The 22,890-nt window shown below is 35.8% G+C and overlaps 1 protein-coding gene across 1 annotated transcript; it reads left to right on the top strand.

Moving 5' to 3' along the window:
• Window positions 1-284: 284 nt before the first annotated feature.
• Window positions 285-22,223, top strand: LOC134533526 (SANT and BTB domain regulator of class switch recombination-like). The gene is made up of 14 exons (XM_063371052.1): window positions 285-462; window positions 2,272-2,364; window positions 3,360-3,469; window positions 6,164-6,277; window positions 7,747-7,900; window positions 9,263-9,529; window positions 10,686-10,944; window positions 13,745-13,898; window positions 14,657-14,755; window positions 16,780-16,824; window positions 17,798-17,857; window positions 18,095-18,290; window positions 19,808-20,004; window positions 21,671-22,223. Exons 2-14 carry the CDS (start codon window positions 2,321-2,323, stop codon window positions 21,754-21,756), a joined length of 1,785 nt encoding a protein of 594 aa, XP_063227122.1. The 5' UTR covers window positions 285-462; window positions 2,272-2,320; the 3' UTR covers window positions 21,757-22,223.
• The last annotated feature ends 667 nt before the right edge of the window (window positions 22,224-22,890 follow it).

The raw sequence follows: 22,890 nt of genomic DNA, 5'->3' as shown, positions 1-22,890 counted from the left end.
TATTCACTAGAAATTGAGGTACGTAATGCAGTCTACATTGATACTAGCGGCCAGTGGCTCGTTGATTCAACCACACGTGGTACACATTCATGTATTTTTCTTACTGAACATATTTGCAGTAAAAGTACTAGATTGGAGCATTAGTAAAGCAAAGTAGTTGCACCCATGGAACAAAACGTCCGTCCCCAAACACAATCTTTGTTAAACAGCCTGTAGGAGCTGGCGCAAACACTATTTATTACTCGTATGTGACCAACGACCTAGACTGGATATATGCTCTTTGGTTTGAATCCAATATGGTCACAGAATAAACAATTGGTACTGTTTATTCTGTGATATGGTCATTTACCTTCTTTATCTATGAAGTTCAAAAGTAGCTTAAAATTTAAAAAAAGTATATTAAAATTAAATTCAAGATATATTATTCTTGATAAATGTATTGTCAATTGGATCTACAAAACTGTGAGTATAAATACGTTGTTGATTTATGAACATAAGCTTTTGGAACCTAGATTTAGAGAGTGGTTAACATTAACTATAGTTTTCCTCAATAAGTTTTGAAGGAAATTTGGGTAGAACTTCTAAATGCAATTTGCTTAGCACATAAAAGGTTCGAAATTGATGTCATTAAAATAGTAGGAAATAATTGATTTTGTAGATGGATTAGAGCATTATTTACTAATATAGTATGCATCCAAACTCTATATTATACATGGGTTAAGATATTCTTCGAAAACCTCTCATTGAATAATTGCCATTATTTTAAAAATTTTCAACAAATCAGGGAAATGAATCTCTTCTTTTTTTAGTTTCTCAATTGTAGTTTGGAGATTTTAATTGGAAATAATTTATTTGTAGCATGTGATGTCAGGTTTACTTGTGTCAACACTAACCGACACGAATGCATGCACTTCTACTACATATTTACTACGATTCCAAGAAATCGGGTGGCATTGATGGAGGTCATGGTTCAGTAGGTAGTGATGAGTGCAGACTAGTCGGGAAAAACATTGGTGCAAAGCGGATTTTCGAGATGCCAAAAGGAGTGAAGCTCAGCAGGAGTGTGTTGGCATTGGGTGCGGTGAAATGCCAATGGTTATTTTTTTGTGGCTTTGGTAGGGCTGGAGCGTAAACAGAACTTCATTTCAGGGGGGAAGGGAATCCCCACCATCTTCTTATGAACGGCCCAGTGACAGGTGATAGAACTGGTGGTGGGTGAAGTGTTCTTCTGCAAGTAATGACTGGGAGAAGAGGCTCATGCCTGCCAGCTGCTGTTTGATGGCTGCTGCTGTCGGTATTATTTACGCATGTAAACCCATGGCCATTACCTTTGTCATGGTCTTCAGGGGTGCCCACAAGGGGGGGTAGCGACGCAGACTGCGTCATTAAAATTTCGGGGGGGGGGGGTTAAAAGACGAGAAAAATCTATATATTATTTACATAATTATAGCTTCTAATGTGAAAATACGTTTCTGGTGCTTTGATAATTGAAAGGGATCTTGTAAATCAAATTGGCAACCCCGCACTTTCCTCAACAAAAGCAGTTTGGCATCTGTCGGTTCAGGATGGAAATATTACCTGATATGACCAAAATTATTATTAGAAAATCAGTTTTTATTAATGCAAAATGTGATAAAATATAATACTAAAAAAGTATAATATTATAAAATAATTGAGTAAATCATTGAGAAAATGGCATAAAAAATTTCGGGGTGGTAGGGGGGGAGGGGTGGCGCATCATTAGGTTAGGGGGGTGAGTCATAGTGTTTGGGGGGGGGGGGGGCACCTCTGTGGTCTTGACAGTCTCAACGTCACAAAATTAAACCATTACGGACAATCCAAGCAATGCAACTTTTTAACTCTGGCTCCCCAGAGTTTATTCACACTTAAATAAGCATCGTCATCTCTGTTTTTATTATCCTTCCGCCATATTCATAAATATAATTTTCTTGAGCCAAGTGACATGTAAAAATTTGTATTGCAAGGCAAAAAATTTTTTATTTGAAAAATGAAAATGTCTTTGTCATACTAAAACATAATCTAACGCAAATTAAAAAATACAAACCAATTTGCAGCCTTCGATTTAAAACATTTTTTTTATTCCGGGCATTATTTTTTGTCAATCTGCCAACATAACTAAATATATGTCAGCGAAACTTCTCAAGAAAAATGTGAACATAGAATCTAGAAATTCTTGATAAACGTTTCTTAAATTTGGAGATATAGGGCTATGGGGTAAATTTATGTGTGATAGTTACACTTTTGTTTCAGTTATCAGCAAAACCGATTTAATTTACACCGAAAATAGTATTTTGAAAATATGTCAAAAGGCACATCCCAGAAAGGAGACAAAATACCACCTGGGTAAGTAAGTGTATAATTGTCATGTCCTTAAAATTTTAAAATTTACCTTAAGTAAGATTAGGAAAACGAATTATTCTTCATTATGTGCTACGCGATAGGTACACAGATTTGATCGCACACTCGCGCTGGCTTTTAATCAATGCAGAGACCATGAAGAAATAATTAAATATTAAATAAAAATAACACGGTCGATAGTGTGTGTGTGTATGTGTGTGTATATATAGTCGTCGTCTTTCTCCTTAATGCAGGCGAAAACCGTCAACTTCCGCACCCTTCCACGATCCTGGTCTAACGCAAAACACATGAATATAATTTAAAAGATAAATTATTTTTGTGCATCACCCGCTCTAACTTGACTCTACTTTCCCGGAAAAGGATGCAGGTAAAATCAACCTTAAATTTCAAACACATAGCAGAGATCGCAAAAATATAAGAATAGCGTAAGGAGCAATGAACAAATAAAAATTAAAATACTGTAAAAAGCTATTTAATTGCTCAAAAACTGCGAGAATATTTTCCAACATAGACATTAAAAACCACTTCATAATGGCTCGTAAATAAGGAAACCTTATATTTGTAACCTTGAAATGCAATCTCATTTGTCGCCATTTGTTACGTTTCCGTGCATTGTGGAAGCAGCAGACGCGATAGTGAAATGTTCCGGGAGATCCATCTCCGTTTACGTGATCCGTCTACGTTTCCGTGCCATTGTAGAACGGGCCTTACTATCTCTGGTCACCTCGCTGTCAACGAGAGGAAAACCAAAATACAAACCTTATATGAAGATTTATCTTTGCAAAGTACCTACCGCTGGAAACTATGACTGCGGGACGTATCCGTGATCAAAACGAACTTTACCAGATCTGCTTGGTTAGTTCCACAGGCCTATTTTAAATATAAGCTGCTGTTAAATCCTGCACATCCAACTATTCTATTAATTTCTGCAATAAACTGTCTTCCCTTACACATGCTGTCAACATTTTTTCTCCTTACAGATATGTGACAGTCTGTGTGATAGATGATGAAAAAGAATTGAAAAAATCATATTTGTGTTCCAGAGAACTTCTGGCTAAACATGTGGGATATTTAGCAGAACAATTTAAAGGTAAGCATCAATGAATATAACAATGGACACTAAATACCAGTAGGTAGGCCCTACATATTTACATGTTGTAAGGTGGTTAATTGATTCTTTAAAGAATGCTGCCAAAAGAATTAAAGCCAAGCGAATTTAATTCATTTTTCAATTTTTAAAATATTTAATTCGGCAATAACTGTACTTATAACATCTCACATGAAAAATTCGCCACTTCAGAAAGGTAAATTTAAGAAATCATCACTTCGTCATTACTTAGCTGATAGTATCACATAAGTTTGAAAATTAATTCTTCAGTGCCCGGTATGAAGGACAAAAAACTTGGTTTCCACAAGACTCACGCACATTTTACCATACGTTAAAGAAATGTTTTCATTAATTTATGACATTTATGTCAAAACTCCAGCTTCATAATGTGAATACATGTTTCACGTTACATTTTTATACAAATCAGAGTGTGTATTATTAACAAATTTTAAAACAATAATTATTCCAGTAATTAATTATTATTTATTTTCGTTCCTCTTTGTAAATCCCTTTCATTGTTGCCAATATTCATCAGAAAATGATTATCAATTGGTATGGATATAAAACTTGTAATATATTATCTCATAAATAGGTATAACGAAACCCATTGAGAGTAGAGCATTTTACAAAATTGGAAATTTATGTATAATATGAGTTACGTAATCATATAAGTTTGCAGTGCTGGCTACAATGCTGACGATTGGCGGACTGAGATGGCTACTCGGCAGTAGCAGTGGTGTAGTAGTTGGCTGGTGGCAGGGCGAGAACCAGCCTGCGCGCCTGAGAGCTTACGTGATTGCGAAGGGTCTAGCGGTATCCCTGCGAGATAAGGGCGCTCGCCAGAAATAAATTAATTATCCACCAACTTTACTTTTAAAGCAGTCAGACCCACATTCCACCACGTGACTTATCACATACAGCCAGACCAGGACCGTCTGTGAACGCGATTTGGAAAAAAATTGCCTAACTTGTAAGATTTCCTATGGATTTTATTAAAAATAGGATTGTAATTTTTGGCCGGCTCTCAGGGTAAGCACAAGCATTATATATATATATATATATATATATATATATATATATATATATACTAGCGACCCGCCCCGGATTCGCACGGGTGCAATGCTGATACTAAATATACTAATTATAAATATAGACCAAAAAGAAAAGATAATCAACAAATATCAGCAATAGATACCTATTCTATTCAGTTCTATTTTGTACTTAAACACCTTACCTTAAACTACGATTTTTGATAATTAAATAAAAAATATTTTACTTACTATTCGTAAAAACAAAAGATAATCAACAATTATCAACAACATGATCTATCTCGTAGGGTTCAGCCAGCGTTTGCAATGTAAGCGCAAAAAAAAAGTGTTTATTTACGACATCACATTGGAAACCTCTAAAATTATCAGTGTTTCTCTACTATATTATGCATGCATTATACATATAAACCTTCCTCTTGAATATCACTATCTATTAAAAAAAGCCGCATCAAAATCCGTTGCGTAGTTTTAAAGATATAAACATACATAGGGACAGACAGACAGCGGGAAGCGACTTTGTTTTATACTATGAAGTTATATATATAATCAGAACTCAATCGTCCAGGTTGGTGTTTGGGCCCCTGAAGTTAGCCCCCACCTCCTCCTCCGAGGTCCGTGCATGCAGATAATTGTGTTGGAAATTCCGCAGCAAAAACTCTGGCCGTGTTTCAATTTAAAAAAAACAATATATATTATTATTATCTGTGACAAATTATCCAGATTTATTAGGCAATTTACATACTTGTATTGAACTTACTTATTTCAAACATTATTTAGCAAAATTTCTTACAAGAAGGTTTACAAAACCATAAAAAAAACTTATTGATACCACAGAAAACACGCTCTCCGTACTTCTGCTGCCCAGTTTAGGAACCCTGATCACTTTCCACCAAAGAGCCAGTTATCTGTAACTGCGAAGAACTTTTCGTGTATTTTAGGTACATTCATAAACATTCTTCGGTTTTAAATTACAAACTCAATTTATAACAGTATAGTCATTTGTCAAACTTCAACTTATGTTCAAACCATTAAAATTTCTTGCAATCAGAAAAAAAAATAGATTGGTTAGGATCTATTAAATTTAACTTTTAAAGAAGCAGAAGGTTACCCTAAAATAAAGGTAATTCGGGTCAATATAGATCTATTTTTTCTTGCATAGACTACTTATGGAACTTACTTGCCTATGTATACTGAATACTGGCTCAATATGGGCGTGGATTTTCTGTTTTTTTTTTGTTTTTTTTTTTTTGGTCCGCTTCAATTGATTTCATTGAATAAATACCCACACTTCCCCCTGCTATCATAATTGCCTTTAGATATCTGGAACGGACAAACCTTAACGTAACGAAATTTTTTGTACCATCACAGTTTTTTATACTTATTTTATTTCCCAGACCGTACTTCCTAATACACTATCCGAGATGCAAAACGTTTGTTATTAGGAGGGATGAAAATATCAAAAGTGGTTGAAAAAACCCATAAAGATACCGCAAATTGTCACACGCGCCAGTCCATACATGGGTAGATCAGTAGTACTAAAAATAATAGGAATGCATTTACCGTCAGCTACCTCGAGTTCAATGTACTTTAATTTGTTTGTTTGTTCTTTTTTTTTTAATTTCCACAGTATCAAAACTTGAAATCACAGAAGTTTCAATCCATTGTAACATCAATACATTTAACTGGTTAATACAGTGGATAAGAAAGGTAGATTCCTCCCCTGATCAGCTGCCAGTACTAGGTGAGTTATACAGAATATTATTTCGTAGAGTACACATTTTATTAAGTTACTTGTAGAGTATTATTTTATAGTTCAACTTGAAGTCAAGCTCATCAAAGTAAGCTTTCTTTTGTGTAAATAACATTAGTACACTGTTAAAAATGTTCACCTTAAATTTATGAAGATTGGTGGTTGCAAATTATCCACGTATCTTCGTAAATTAACGAGTATTGTGATTTCTTACTTTGAACATGAATCCACAAGAATTATATTGATATATTAATGAATCATTAAAAAAAGGGGGAAGTAGACTACAGCAAGAGCAATCGTGTTTCTTACACCCGTGTGTTTACTTTGTTTACTACGAAGGATAAAGTTCGGAATTGGGAATCCGGAGACATTCCTACGAAGATTCATTTGCCTTAAATAACGAATAACTCTACATTTACTGGAGGTCCATTCTCCGTTGAAATTTTTTTTAATTTACTGTAATTTCTAACAGTATACCTACTCTATGAAATAAAAATGACCGCTGTGTAGTGCCACAAAATAAACATTTACCCATAACGATAAATGTAGTAATAGCTTTGTTATCATGAAAGAGCTGAACTATTTACTAACTTCCCAGAGAGCTTCTAAGAATTCAAATATTTTCTTTTTAACTTCAGAATAATAAGCAACGTTGTTGCTGAAGATTTTGTAGCGTAAAATAAAAAATAGATGTACTATGCATTATTTTCTTGTAATCTTGAGGCAAAATAAACCTCATAATCGTGCCAACCGTTTCGATAATGGTATTTCATATACGTTATCCATATTTTACATTTTCAGTTGCATGAATATACCTAAGTAAATCTACTTCTACTTCAAAGTGTGATTGAACATTAATTTTATTAGTAGTATTTTCTCAATATTTTTTTCTTTGAGCATTCATAATATTAGAATAGTTTTTAAAAAAACTATGGTGAACACAAGCATTGAAGCACAGTGTGCATGCCATGTTTTAAGGTTAACAGACATAGGAGGTGTTGATTTCGTAATACGAGAGTTCAGATATATAGGATGTTTCAATTAAATCTGATAGCCGTCTTTGCATTCATAATTCGACTTTGAAGGTTTTACAGGCCTATGTGTTAGTAATTTATGAACCAAAGTCATAAAAAACACCAAAGTCTCAAAATACAGACTTAAGAGGTGTTAATAGTAGGTAATCAACGATAGATGTTTTCATCTGAAGTATTTTGTCAGAATGAACTTACAGTTGAATTTTGTCGGTTGAATTAAGACTCATTCTGTATATTGATTCCTAGTCAGACCGTAACACTTATGACTAACCCTTACTTTTGTTGCAGCCCAGTATTTGGGAACTACTATTGTAACAAATTAAACATTAAATTTTAATACTTGAAGTAAACTGTCATATTTTAATTGTTTATAAACTCATAAATATGGTAATCTATAATTGTATTTTTTTTTCTCCCCTTGAGCAGATATAGGAAATGTATTTCCTGTGCTGGTCTCAGCAGAGTTTCTTGTGATGAAAGCTCTTATTTCGCGATGTCTCCAGTTCATACACGAAAACATCAAAAGGATAAACTTAACTCCAAATGTTCTTCAAATCCTTGGTGAGGACACTATTTCAAGGTATGTTTCGATGTTAACCGTGCTTTAATTCATATGTCAAATTTATATTAGGCACATACTAATGAAGAACACTGCCAGAGGAACAAGATAATATTCATATTAGAAAACACTCATGTGTTGACCTGGGGTTAAGTTGAATAAAAATTAACAAAGTATTACTACTCCAGTAACCTGATATGTCTATGGTATGACGTTTCAATTAAAATGGCGTCTTCACACGAGGCTGCACTCTTTCCGGAACAGCGCTATATGGCATGTACATATACACTTAACATTTTAACTAACCATACGGCCATATATGTTTTAATTTTATGAACATTTTAAATTGATTTGATATTTGCAAAATTCTGTGTTTGTTGTTAACGTTTCAAATAAAGCGACATGGCTTTAATCATTTCCTATTGGCCAAGATTGTGACACCACATATTGACGTCGTTAAATTCGGGTATCATTCGGTTAGACTCGGCTGTTATCGTATCTAGTGGCTTTCCACGCTACATTAATCCCAGCCGGGCTGTCACTAGAATATTTAAACATACAAAATCTATTGGTGTTTGAAACCTCCATGGTAGAGGCTACTAGATTTCTAGTGGAATCTGTGCATTTGGCACGTAGTTTAACTCCTTTAGTCTAACTGTCCAACATTCATCCTTTCACATTAATGTCTCATTATTCGACTCGTCTCTTGCTTTATTAAACTCGAGATGAAGTGGCAGATTTGATAATTTCTAGAAAATTTATCAATGCATTAATTATTTGTTAAGTGTGTAATAAGTAAGAAAGTTATTTATTATTAAGCTATATATAGTTATTTTTAGGTTGAATTTTATTTTCTTATAAATTGATTTCATATGTTCATTGTTTTTGCTACACAATCTATTATAGTTACACTTTTTTAAAATTGATACTTGTGGTAGCATTTTTATCGAAAGTTGGGGTGTGAATGTAAGAGAACCTGTGACTTTTTTTTTATCTACAGTGTCCGGTAATTTGAATTCGCAAAGTTGGTCACCTTATTTACGGAAGGGGCGGCCAATGTGACTTGTGCCTAGAATCAGGGGCGCAACAACAAGGGGGGGGGGCAAGGGTATTTTGCCCCCCCCCCACCCCCTCTGAAACCTGGAAGTGGGGGAAAACGGGGCAAAGAAAGTGCTGTGTAATCAATTTTTAGATAATAAAACTGCTTAAATAGCACCATTTTCCACCTTGAAATACAAATTTTCCCGGAGGAGGACCCCCGGGGATTGATGATTATTTATAAAAAGGTATATTGCCCCCCCCCCCCCCCCCTTTTGGAAATTTATTTGTTGCGCCCCTGCCTAGGATGGCAGACCTGGTGGTGCGAGGCGCGGATTGTTCCAGGCTGTGCGACCAGTTCGCGAACTGCGAGGTGGAGGCCGTGGGCGAGGGGAAGGACGCGCTGAAGGGACGCCTCTACACGCAGCTGACGGAGGCGCTGCTGCGCGAGGGCGCCGACCCCCGGCTCGGTCACCTCTGCGGCCTCAGGAGCCTGTCCAGGTGCTCGGCGTGCGGCCAGCTGGTTCGCGCGGGCGTCTCCTTCAGCATGTGGTGCACTCCGGAGAACATCGTGCTCAGTCCGTCCAAGGGCATCATCAATCTGCATAGAAGGTAACACGCGCGCCATCAACATTGTTCCGCTTCGACGTGAAAACGTCTTGTAGCATCACTACAGGGCCGGCGCGTCCATACAGGCGAACTAGGCAACCGCCTAGGGCGCCAAGTAGCTGGGGGCGGCGCAGCACGACACATAACAGCTCATATAATATGTTTAACGATTATTGAAACTAGATGAAAATGGATTTTTGTAACAGTTTGGAATGTTTATATTGATATAAGTAATTATTTTGCTTACATTTGATTGTTGACAAAATCTTAGGCTAACGTGATGTATTTTGAGGCAAGGAAAATTTTTTTTGGGGTATCCGGCCCGGGAAGGGAGGGGGGCATTAAGGTTTTTCGCCTAGGGCGCCAATTTACCTTGCACCGGCCCTGACATCACACCGAAACATACGTGTGCCAGAACAGAAATTTGTACCGTAACGAAAAGGTCTGTATTGACTTGCCTTAATAAATCCCTATTGGTCTTAGAGACGTAAGTTTGGTGTCATTAATTAACGTATACAGTCAGCTCGCCGATACAACCTTGATTCAGCGTCGCGGGCTATGCTAAATTCTAAACATGCAAAGAGAAATCCAATGTTATTGCACTTTCTAATGTAAAAATGTTATTTCACATTACACGTAGTATATTTCTAAACTAAATAAACCATGCTTTAACACAAATGCTCTAAAAAAATATGCTGTTTTATTGCAATCTATATTAAATTCACTTTTTATGAGCATTACCAGAGCACACAATCAGTAACATATGCATATAGTAATATAAGTCAATATTCAAGTAAATCTGACAGTTTTGTATCAGGCTAGAAGATGACCTGCAATTTTATGCAAACAAGGTGACAGCGTTAGTCCAAACTGAACTTCATCAAAGTTGACGGCTTTGAAAAAACAAAACCTGAAAAGCAAGAGTGCATTTAGATGATGGGAATTTTATCATAATAAATTATAAATCTAACCCGAGGATAATTTATCGGAAGAAAAATTCCAAATTTATTGTGATAAATTAACAAAACCATAGTCTAAATGTCAGATTCTGATTGGCTTAAAAAAAAAAAGAAAGTGATTTTTTAAAGGGTTCATCTTGTGGTAAAGGTGAGCTGTTTGGGCTGTTCAGCATGCCAGTGCCCCGTGTGTGTGGCCCCAGGGAGGACTCGTGGGACGCGCGGGACCACGCCCGCCGGCTGGCCAAGAGGCTGGACCACTGTCCGCGGACCACGTACTGGCGGCTGTGGGGGCAGTGCCACATGCTGCTGTGCACCGCCTGCCGCGCCTACTTCCCCGCGGGCCAGATGGGCTGGTGCCTGCGACACCCGGACGAGCCGCGCGCCGGCGACGACTCCCGCTGGACCTACCCGTGCTGCCAGGCGCCCGCCGTCCCTCGCGACCCGCTCCACGGCATCACCGTAGGCCTCTCTACATGATACACTAGTCACCATCTCCCGAACACATTTCAGTAACTACAAACATATATACTGCGCAATCTCTCAAAGGTGCGACTGTAACCACGACGATACTATTAAATTTTTTTAAGGACATGTCAGTAACTATAACGATATTACACACACTCTCGAGGCCATGTTCTTAACCATATTGGCATCGCATAATCTGTCAAGAAAATGCCATTTACCATAATTAATTACACTTCGAATACCTCTCAAAAACATACCAGTAACCAAAACGACACTACCCGATCCCCGGAGAACATTTAAGTAACAATAACATAACAACGTAATCTCCCACGGACATTCCATCTATACTAATATTATAAAGCTGAAGAGTTTGTTTGTTTTTTTGAACGCGCTAATCTCAGGAACCACTGGTCCGATTTGAAAAATTATTTCAGTGTTGGATAGTACATTTATCGAGGAAGGCTATATGCTATATTATATTACAATAACATTAGGGATCCTTACTAAAAGTCCAATTTAGAATCAAATGCATTGGAGGGGGTTAGATACAACATGCAGTACACGTACGAAGTGTGTGTTGACAATGCCGCAGGCGCTAGAAGTTATTTCCTATTGCCTATTAACATTGGTGCCACACACTAGATGCCTTATCATTCTTAATTTTCCCATACAAGTAAAAAACACCCGTGTGATATTATCAACGAAGCAATCAGTTCCCTCATAAGAGTTCAATTAGTATTTAAATACTTTTTATCACTTTAAATCTCAAACCTAAACTATTGTTTTTTTTTCCTCTCTCTGTGTTTAATTTGTTTTTTTTATTGCCCTTTTTTTCAAGTATATATATTTTACAGACTTGAAACTTCACAGTAATGTTCCTTATGTTACGCAGGATGACATTTTCCGAAAATTAGATCCCATGGGTGGTTAAAATCAGGCAACAGTGGGTACTTTGTCTGCATGAGAACATGATTTTGCATTGTTCATGCCTTCTGCGTCTCCATGGCAACGGGCATCGCGCGGCAGTGGCGTAACCACAAGGAGGGGCATGTATAATGAGCGGCGCAAGAGTGATCTGCCTGTAGACTGCCGTAGCGAAGTACGGGTACATCAGTTGTACGTTGCGTGCACGAGTCGGGAAACCATATTCATTTTCTCTCCGGTACATTATACAGAATTGTAATAAATTATCACTAAATTTTTTTATTTACCATTACTGTAAATGGGAGATGTGGCTTAATTTTTTTCCATTAGTATAGCCGTGCGAAGCCATTCACTCGCACGGGTCGGGCAGCTAGTTAACAATAAAGTAACTACTCAATCTCTCAAAGGCACGATCGACACCATGGTGATACTATGCAATTTTTTTAAGGACATTTCATTAACCATAACGGCATTATCGATGCCATGTTCGGAATCATAATGACATTGCATAATCTCTCACGGACATGTCATTTGCCATAATGATATTTTGCAATATCTATATAAAAGAAAAAAGCCAGTAACCATAACGACACTACGTAATCCCTCGTTGACATTCTAGTAACAATAACGGTACTACGCATTACTTCAAGGACATGCCAGTGACCTTAAAGATACTATATTCTCTCAAAGGCATAATTTTAACCATGACGATACTACGCAATCTTTCAAGGATATGGTAGTAACAATAACGGCACTAAGAAATCTCTCAAGGACATGCCAGTAAATATAACGACTTTACGTAATATCTCTAAAAAATTTCCGTAAGCATAATGATGTCAATCACACAGTTCTTCAAGGATACACACTATTAATAATTTTAGCATTAAATTAGAGAAAATCACTGGTTACAAACTATATAGGGGCTCATAAATTTGCTGAGATCTTTGTAAATTTATGAGTACTGAGTTTTTACTTTGATAATGATTGATTAGTATTAAACATAGAGTAGTTTAAAACGACTGTTAAAACTCGTAAGGACTGCAGAATTAACTATCTTCTTCCTTCCGAGTGTCTGTTTACTCGGTTTGCAAAGTAATATCCAACTCGCTCAGAAAAAAAAATAGCGTGTCTATGAAATATTATATAATGACAAATTATTTGGTAGCCTCAACAAAACTATGTGTTAATCACTAAAAAATTGTTCTGTTACAATAAACATGTTATAGATACCTACGAAATTATTTTTTTGTCAATACAAAATATTTAGTAGAGTCCATATTGACAAAATTATTTTGTAGTGGTCGCAAAAAATTATTTTCTTCCAATGCTAACGGAAAATCAACTAGTTTCTTTTTACAGATCAAGTTATCTGGGTCAATAAATGAAGAACTTTTCGTTTATTTGAGGTGCATTCTTCGTTGAAAAGTCTGTGAATACTGTAATTTCTAACAATGTGCCAGAAAGCTTGACAATATTATGAAACTAGACCAAACTCATCATTGTGGTTTACGATTACCATTCATTAAGCCATCACTAAGTCTGTTCTCTCCATGACCACTGATGCTGAGATCACGCCACGGGAATATTATACTTATATATACATACATATAAACAATCACGTTTGACAAAATTTATGGACGTGACATAATACTTTCCGATCAGAAATTATTTCCATTACATCGCGTCGCGGGCGCGAGGTTATTGTGACAAACCTCAGAATTTTGTTCTGAATATCGCTGAACCTGGTGCATTAGTAATACAAAAATTTCCCCTGTTTTTTTTTTTTTAATGTTTTGTAAGACTACCGTGACAACGACAGCGTAAAACCTGAATTTACCTGATCTATTTTTTTATGCTTTGCTAATTTCAGGGGTGTCACTTCAGAGAGCACTGCCCGAGGCTGGAAACAAGGATGGACCACGAAATTTTCCGAATATATTCCAAACACAAAGAACTGATTGCTCTGCCAGACGAATATAAACAATCTTACAAACAAAACTTGCAAAGAAATTTTATCGATAAAGGTGTGTTTATGACATGGATAGTTTTAAAAACCTATAAACATGAGTTACTCTGAGGTGTGTTTTTGACGTAATTTTGAAACCTATGAACGGGAGATACGCTGATAGAACAGTATAAGAGTAACACTTACTGTAATATCCAAGCTGCCGGAGAATGGTCCATACTACTTAAGGTGGATTAGGTCCTGCCTTATAGGATTTTTCTATTTTTGGTAAATATTCTAATTTTTAAATATTTATCCCAATTATTGGCATTTCAAGGCATAAATCATATCTCCCAGACCTACTATACATTGTTGAAACCACATGTTTACCAACAGGCTCGAGTCTGTAAGCAACGCGAGGAAATAACTTATTATTTCACACGATAATCACCCCAGTTCACGAATTTGTACTTCAACAAGTAGCTATGCCATGTCAAACGCAAAAAAAAATGCAAACAGGATCAAAATATTTGGAATTGCAAGATGGCAAGGCCTAATCCGCCCAAGCATCTCACATGAAAGTCCAGAGACCATCTTGCAAGCCACTTTGCTTTCCGAAGGATACTAGTCCTTAGGCCGAACAATTACATTAAAGCTGAAATTACGTGGTGCTGGTGAAGTGATTACGTAAGCTTTTGTTCATTCAGATCACTAACTATTCTCTCTTCAAATGGTAGCGCCTAATATGCTGTGTCAAAAGGTATCATGTTGTCGTTCGTTTAGTATTTAAGATAATGCACATAAAGTATTTTCACTGCAATACATTTTTATTTGCAGATAAATATCTGTGGTGGACTGTGCTGAAAGAATCACCTGCTAATGAGAATTATTTTGTGCCAAATATTTGGGAAATTTATCCCAACAACGAATCAGTGCGTAAGTATTTTGGTTTCCTCTGAGTTATGCCAAAATTTGTCCGTAATTTCACTACACGAAGCTAAGCTACTTGTGAATTAATTCTTGCATCCTTTCGCTGTTTTTTTTTCCTTGTACGTTTGTTTAAGGTCATTGTGGCTGTTTTTGTGTGACTGTTGCTAACGTCAATTGTTTCCGACGCACTAGCAGGTCGCTACTTGATTAGTGGGCATCAACATGTATCAGTAACAACTCTTCTTCGTCTCTTCGCTCGAGCTTTCACGCAGAGTGAGGAATGAGGGTAGTTTTGTCAAAATCTCAGGTATACAGTGATTATCCTCTATTGTGCAACTGTGCAAGATTTCAACAAGTTCAAATAATACTGTAGATTTCATTTAGATGTAAATACCGCGAAACAAAACATTATTTTTTATATATATTTAGAACATTTTTTTTTTTTTTGCGAAGCTTGAGCGGACGGTCCAAAAGGCCGGAGGTGCGGACAGCAGTTTTCTTCTTATTTTGAACGTTAGGGGTTTCTCAGGTACAAGCTCAGTGTAAAACTTTAGGTTTCTATAAAAATACACAAAGACACTCTTCTTAATATACACAGACAGTAAAAATAGTAATGTAGGGATCAGCGTTCATTACTTAAAACCCCAGCGCAATGGGTTCGAGTCCCATCTCGGGCATGGGCGTTTTCATAATTATTTCGTAAAGGCCTTGTAACATTGCCAAATTTTCTCTTTGGACATCTTCTAATATGTTGTGTCAAATAACAGATAAAGTTGGAGGGTTTTTACGTTGAAAATGTCACTAGCGCAGCAATGTTTGTTTGACAATTTGGATGACTTGAGTTTCCATCAAATATTTTGTGTGTAGGACGGGTTAAAAAATATTCTGGTTGTTGGATGTGATAGGCCAATCAAAATCGTGCCTTTAGAAAACGTAAATGACATCCGTTTCCGTCATGACAATTTTTACAATGGTGAAGAATACACGGGCGACTATAAGGATTATAAAAGTGAAATAACTAAAATAATGTGTATATGAAATTCGTATGCGAAAACATTTTATCTGTAAAAATGAAATTATGTTGCTATAAAATTGGACATTTAGTTAATTATGTAATAACTATTATTGTGAATTAAAGTTATAAATGTTCAAAAAGTTTAATGTACAAAAATTTCATCCAACACTTGATGCATTAGTTAGTTTAAAAATTGAGATTTCGATTAAAAAAACTGACATAGCTCAGGTCAAAAGTAAACTTTGATAGTGTGACAAGAATTAAAACTTATTTGAGTTCATCTGTCAAAATTCATTAGATGGAGAAAATTGGAAGCTACTTTCCGTCCAATACTACCCCTCCAAGTCTATTGTCAAAGATTTTGGAGATAAATATTTGAAAGTGTGACAAAGCCTTAAGCCATACCTCACTAAGCCTCCCGGGATGAGGCGGGTAGGTCTTTAATACCATCTTCAATGTACAAATGTAACACAGGTCCAGCTAACAATGTAGTCGCGTTTAAGGGGACCTTAAAAGTGAACAAAAGTTTTATTTTTTTCATTGTATTTCCTTTATTTGCAGTCGTTTAGCTTCGTCATAGAAAGTTACCAAATATTGTTTTCAAATATTTTGTATTAAGACTACAAACAATATAAAAACCAAAATAATAAATATAAAAACACCTTGTTCATAAAAGTGAAATAATTCCAACTTATAGAAAATTTTAAAAGTTAGCTAACAGTCAGTTGTTTTATCAAAATGTTAATTTTTTTAAGGCTCTTACAATCCGTATTATTATTTCATCTAGCTCTGTGTATGAGTGTTTTAAAAGCAGTTGAATCATCGCTTTACCGCATATTTAAGTTTATACAGAGCAAATAAAATACACAGTAAGCAACTTACGTATTTTTGGGTGCAGGTTCAAATTTATTGTGATTTTTGAAAACTGCAAAATAAAAAATTCTAAGAAGTAAAAAAAAACTTGTTTTAAAAGGTGTGTAAAAGTTTGTGTTTTTAGTTTTAATTTTTGTTCCAGTATTTAATTCCAAGAAGAACAAGAAAGGAGTAAAGATAATATATGGTGAGTAGGGCCTACACTTGTTACTAATATTTGCATTAATAAATATATAATTTTTAATTATTTTTTATTAAAATAAGTTCTGTCCCACTTAAAATCACTGCAAAATTAATATGTTTGTGACAATATTTTTTACGTTTAACATCGCTTACCAATAAAACATTTTATTGACATTTCAAAAGAAACTTCAAGGGGTTATTGAGTTCTTAATCAGCGTCATAATGACGTTCAAGTCGTTACTTGTTGCCATTTGGATTTAGGCATTGAGGGTATTGCTAGTTAATGAGGACATAAAACTTCCAGACGGATTTTAAAACGTAAACCAATGCATGTATTAGGTTTTAATCCAGGTTATTTTCTAGAAATAAAAATTTCAATAAGCAATTAATAAGCTTTTTTCTATTTATTTGGAGACAAAAAAAACAGAGATTCTAGTTAATGAGCTACAGTCTAGATGTGTTGCTCGGTGACTTAAAACTGAGGTAGCATTCTAAGTCACACTGTTAACAACGAATTTGAGTGCCATTAAAAAAAACATTTTCGTTGAAAAATAAAATCGTTTGACATACTTTTATTTACTGTAACAACTGTATCCTTGAAAGAATAATTTTGTGATATTTTTAGTGTACAACAGTGGCTTTTATTTTGGAGCGAAATGCATTTTATTTTTTATTTGTAATATTATTCCGACGTGTGGTTGGCTCAGTTGCTAAACATTACCAGTAAAATTGACATTAAACCTAAAATGGCTCCAGTTTTATATTCCATTTCATTCGTTTTATCCACATTGAGAAAAATCTTAAAAATTCAATTTTTTAAAATAAAATAATAACTTGGAACGGGACCTACGCCCTTACCGTGTAAGAACAGGTGGCTAGCATCGAGTGCTTTGCTTGGGAATCTGCCAGGTATATTTGAACTCTAGACCAGACGGTTGTTTCTTGGATTATTAGTTGTTCTTTTCTTATCTTTACAGAACGAGTACGCATCGTGGAAGAAGACCTGATGCCGAGACATGAGTGTGAAAGTGGCTTTGGTACGTGGTGCACATTATGAAGTGAGAGATTTTAACGGAGTAAAGAATTATTGTATTCACATCGTTGATGACTATTCGTAAGTGCTTCTCATTGTTAATCCTATTCATATCGCATACATACTGCGGTAAGTTAAAGGAATTTATAGAACCACATTTCTCATATCTTACTTCTTAAAGTTGTATGATGTGTTTGTAACCTAACATTTAGCTAGGTAGCCTGCATTATATATGTTTCAGAAAAGACTCCCAAAACTGGGATCTCGAATCAAAACAAGGTACGAGACGGTTTCGCGGAAGAGAACTTCTTCTACGATTACGTGCACGCGAGCGAAAGCGAATCTAGCGATAAGGAAGAGAAGAGTTCAGACTCGTCGTCTGAGGGGGAAGTGTATCGGCGGCGCATCGTCGAGAAACAGAGGATCACTGTGCAGAGGTGGGCTTCGATAAGTTCTCATCACTTATCGCTCTTGTTACATGGGTACCCGTGTGTATTTAACGCAGTGTTGTGATAGTAAAAGTAATGATTTGCGTATTATTCTCACTTCATGGAAACATATTTTTACGTTCTTTGAATTATTATTTTTAATGGGGTATATTTATTTAAAATATTTCATGGACATACGCCATTTCTGCAGTGGTGTATTTCCGTGTAATTATTTTAAATAAAATAGTATAATCTAGCTTCCCAAGTAACTGCATAACAAAACATTTAGCGAATTTCACCGTTTTAACTCTGTCTTAAAAGACCACAAATGTATGATATTTAAAAAAAAAATGTTTAATAAAGTGTTTTATTTGCAAGTTTTACACAGAGGGGTGCTTAAATAATATGTATTTTTATCTATTGAAAGTAGTGAACAAAGGTGGTGAAACGGTTAGGCGTTTCGACTCTCAAACTGTAGGCCGGTGGTTCTCAAAGCAAAAGCCACTTAAATTATTTAAAGGGTTTTTAATGGACTCCGACTTAAAAAGAGGTTTGATGAGCACTGATGTATGTTGGCTATGGACGATTACTTCTAAAACTATTTCCTGGCTTGTTCGAAGCATGTTCGTGACTTAGTGAACTCCCTGGTGACGAAACGTGAAACCAAATTAAATAAATACAGCAGACAGGCAAGTTACGGACGTCGTTTTCAAACGTCTAGGGTCCGTCCGCCATCGTGAGACCGAACTGATATTGTCGAAGACGCCAAGCTTGTCATAAAACAGTCCTTTACGCCTGGCCGGTAGGTTGCCCACGATGCGCGCGTGAGCTGCGTGCTGCCTACGAGTCAGGTTACCAGGCATGCGGGAGTCCGCGGCGTCATGATAGAGAGGTCGTAACGGCATGTGACGAGGCTGGGGGACACTTATAGCATTTCGGAAACCATTATACATCTTATATATTTAATAAATAATATACTTCATCTTACTTAACAAACATTTACTGTTTTAATAAAATTAGCATTTAAAATAGTTAATGTATTGTTTTAATTTTCAAATATTGTGTAATTTTTTGTAATATTTAATTATCATAATTTAGTTCACACAGTTAAAATACCACATGTAGCATAAATATACTAGTAGCATTCACACATAATTTTCTTTTCGTGAGTTTTAAATTTCCTGAAGGGGAAAAAAAACATAGTTATTTTGATGTGGATTAAAAAAAATTGAGTAGTTTTAAAACATATAACTAAATTACTTTTGTTTGTTTTTTTAATTTTATCTAAGTTATTTTTAGCAGTGTTACGACGTTTATAAATCTATAAAATAATATTTTAATTATTAAACGGCAAATACAATCAGAAAAAATCCCCAGGCTGATGTGGTTAATGAGTAATAAATTGTAATTTACAGGAGAGAAAAAAATGAAGCCATTTCATTAATGTTTGTATTATTTAGAGGTAAACAGAACTAATAACTTTCGACCGCATGTTCAGTTAAACGCGGTAGTTTATCGGAGTGCAGGTCGTGCACCGGGAGCCTGCTGTGGTCGCCGCTGCTGCCCGGGCACGTGAACACGCACTCCCTGCACGAGCACGAGCGCAGGTGCCTGGCGCGCACGGCCGGCTACCTGGAGAGACTGGCCACGCACCAGCTGGCGGGCCGTGCCGAGGAGCCCCGCGCCAGGCGCTCCAAGTGGACCTCGCACGTCGTCCCCAAAGGTTCTGCCACAGCCATACACTATATTGTGAATGACTCGACACTGGGAACATGCGAGGCAAAACACAAAACGTAGCGAAATTTACCTGGATTACTAAATTTTTGCGTATTAAATAAACCTTTATTTTGGGCTTTTATTCAAAACCCTAAAAAACATAATCAAACTAATTGATGTTTGCGAATTTTTCACAAAGTAAAGTAAACAAAAAAGTAAGTTACATAGGGTTGGTAGTTTCAATAACTTGTTTAAATGTTTGAGTAATTTTGTATACCTATGAAGGCACGACACTTGCAAAATAACATTGAAACTTGTCTAAATATAAAACCATAAACTCTTGGCTCTTGACACTGCATTAAAAATATTTACCTGTACTTTTTATTTTCGTATTTATAACTTTATCGTGAACTGAAAAACTTTACAGAAAACAAAATATTGAATGTTTCAGTTGCATTTGATTGCATAACTTACTCTCATCAATATATGTAGTATTGTTTTATGTACACTTCTTAAGTGTCTTACCACAAATTGTTAAAGCAGTTGACTAAATTAACTGTGCATGATATGTACCTATTATTACATGTGTTTTTAATGGCGATAAAGATGAAATAGGATATTTTTAATGACGAAATCTACTTTTTTTAAAACACTATAAAATCTTGGCTCTCCTTACGACTTCTAAAATGTTTTACCTCAAGCGAGAACAATGCTTAGTCACATATGCCAGCACAGATCGTACCTAGATACACCAACCACTTCTTGGCTTCTGGGATGAGACCACGCCCATGGTGACTTCGTTAATATCCCCTGAAGATGGCTACGACGTGGCGCGGCGAAACATCGAGCACGCCATTATTTATACGGACGTCGTTACAACCCAGAAGATAAGAAGTAATTGTTGCTAGCATAGAGTAATGTTATATCTGTAAACGTGTTGGTTAGTAGGTGGTAGGCAATGAAATCAAAATGGATACCACGGTGGGGTTTTAGCATGGAAACGATATGGAAGTTATATTACATTCACGAACACTTTTGAATTTTGCTTTAAAAAGTGGGGGGGGGGTTAATGTCGGCATGAGTAGTCACTAAGACACAAAATGAATGTGTTTGTGCAGGTAGGAGGAGGGGGGTTGAAGTGGTACGGAGTGACGTTTCGAACTCAACTCTCGGCATGATTCACAGTAAATGATGAGCACCGAGTCGATAACCAAGAGGTTCAGAGCCCATTATAATCTCGGAAACCCATCGTCTTAAGCCTCTCAGCATAACTGTGTGATGTAAAATCATAACTCAACCTTGAAACGTAATTTTTTATTCTTTTGTAAAATAAATTGACATACATATTTTACTTATTGTACGAGAATACTAACATTATGTGACATTTAGGACAAATGATATATCAGTAGAATAGTTTCCTAGATCCGGGAACAGTGTTTATAACTGCAAAGTATTAGCTTGTTCTATGTCACAGAAAACCACGTATATTTGGTTGACATTAACAAAAAATTTGCATCTGTGTATTCTCAATATATCTCACTTACTAATATCTGGGCAAGTTATAAATAAGGAAATAATTCCTTTATTATTGTGTAACACATGTTCAAAAAATATGTTTGCTGACCAGAAAATATTTAATACTAAATATTGTTTAATCTTTTGTTTTCATTTAGGTGGCATATTTGTTCGCCTGGAGAGTGAATGGCTCGCACAAAACCCACCAGAGACAGCAAAAAATGAAACAAGCTCACGTCGCTAAGTTTGTAAGAATATTTAAACAGTTTTGTTAATGTTTCATGGAGTTTCCTGTTACGTTAGGTACCATTGTGTGAAACATACAGTTAATTACACCGTAATTAATTTTACGACTTGTTCTCTTACTGAAAATGATTTCTCAGTATACTTGCAAAGACTATTCAGATTTTAGATTTAATTAATGACTGAAGTGGCGATGGTCACCATGAAATGGAACACAATTTATATTTTACTTTTACCATAAAAACTGTTGCTGCTGCAGAAAGAAGGTAGCAAGGCGTACTGGATGTTTGTATCTTGCTCTTCATGGACTTTAGTTTGAAATTTCCTTAAATAATGTTACAAACAAAACCAAAATCCACATAATATACATGATCCAAGTTATTTAAAATACTATATTTCTTCTTATCATATATAGCAGAATTTTCCTTATTAAATATGTTATGTCTCAAATATAGCCCTGAGACAAAATATAATTGTATATTATTCCAAAGTTTTAAATTGGTTTTTATGTATTAATACAATATGCATAAGGCCATTTTCTCAATAAGATCTGCTCTCTACATGACAAGCAGTAATAGGTCCCGAAATCTTGAATTCATCCATATTTTTGCTATAATTCTAATTTTAACTATTTTTCCCAAGTTTTGGCATGTCATGGAGTAAATAAAATCTTCTAGACCTTCTATAACTTGTTGCAACGATATATTTACTAATCTATATGCACCGCAAGAACATAACTTATATTTTTCACGCGGGTGACTACATATAATATGATAATCACATATTATAAGTGTTGACTTCAAGAAGCCAAAACTAAGTCTTATGCCATCTAAAACAGCAACAAAAAAATTGCAAGATGGCTTAATCCTACTTATCCGCGAGAAAATTTAACTATTAACACATAATTTACGTCTGAAACATTTCATTTTCTTTTCTCACTGGCTCCGATGGACGAAACAAGCTTGTCTCGCTCTTGGCTGTACCTTAACAGTTGTGTTACAGAAGTCTGTGATTCGCGTGGAAGAGGAAAGATAAGTTGTAAACTATCTTGCCACAAAATAATGTTGCAATAAAACACCATTCTTACAAGCAGGGGACTGACAGGAATAGGAAAATTTCGCGAATTCTCTTGGTG

This window comes from Bacillus rossius, chromosome 6, assembly GCF_032445375.1.
Source record: "Bacillus rossius redtenbacheri isolate Brsri chromosome 6, Brsri_v3, whole genome shotgun sequence".
NCBI classification, from domain to species: Eukaryota; Metazoa; Arthropoda; class Insecta; order Phasmatodea; family Bacillidae; genus Bacillus; species Bacillus rossius.
This window is presented reverse-complemented; position numbering and strand designations above follow the sequence as displayed.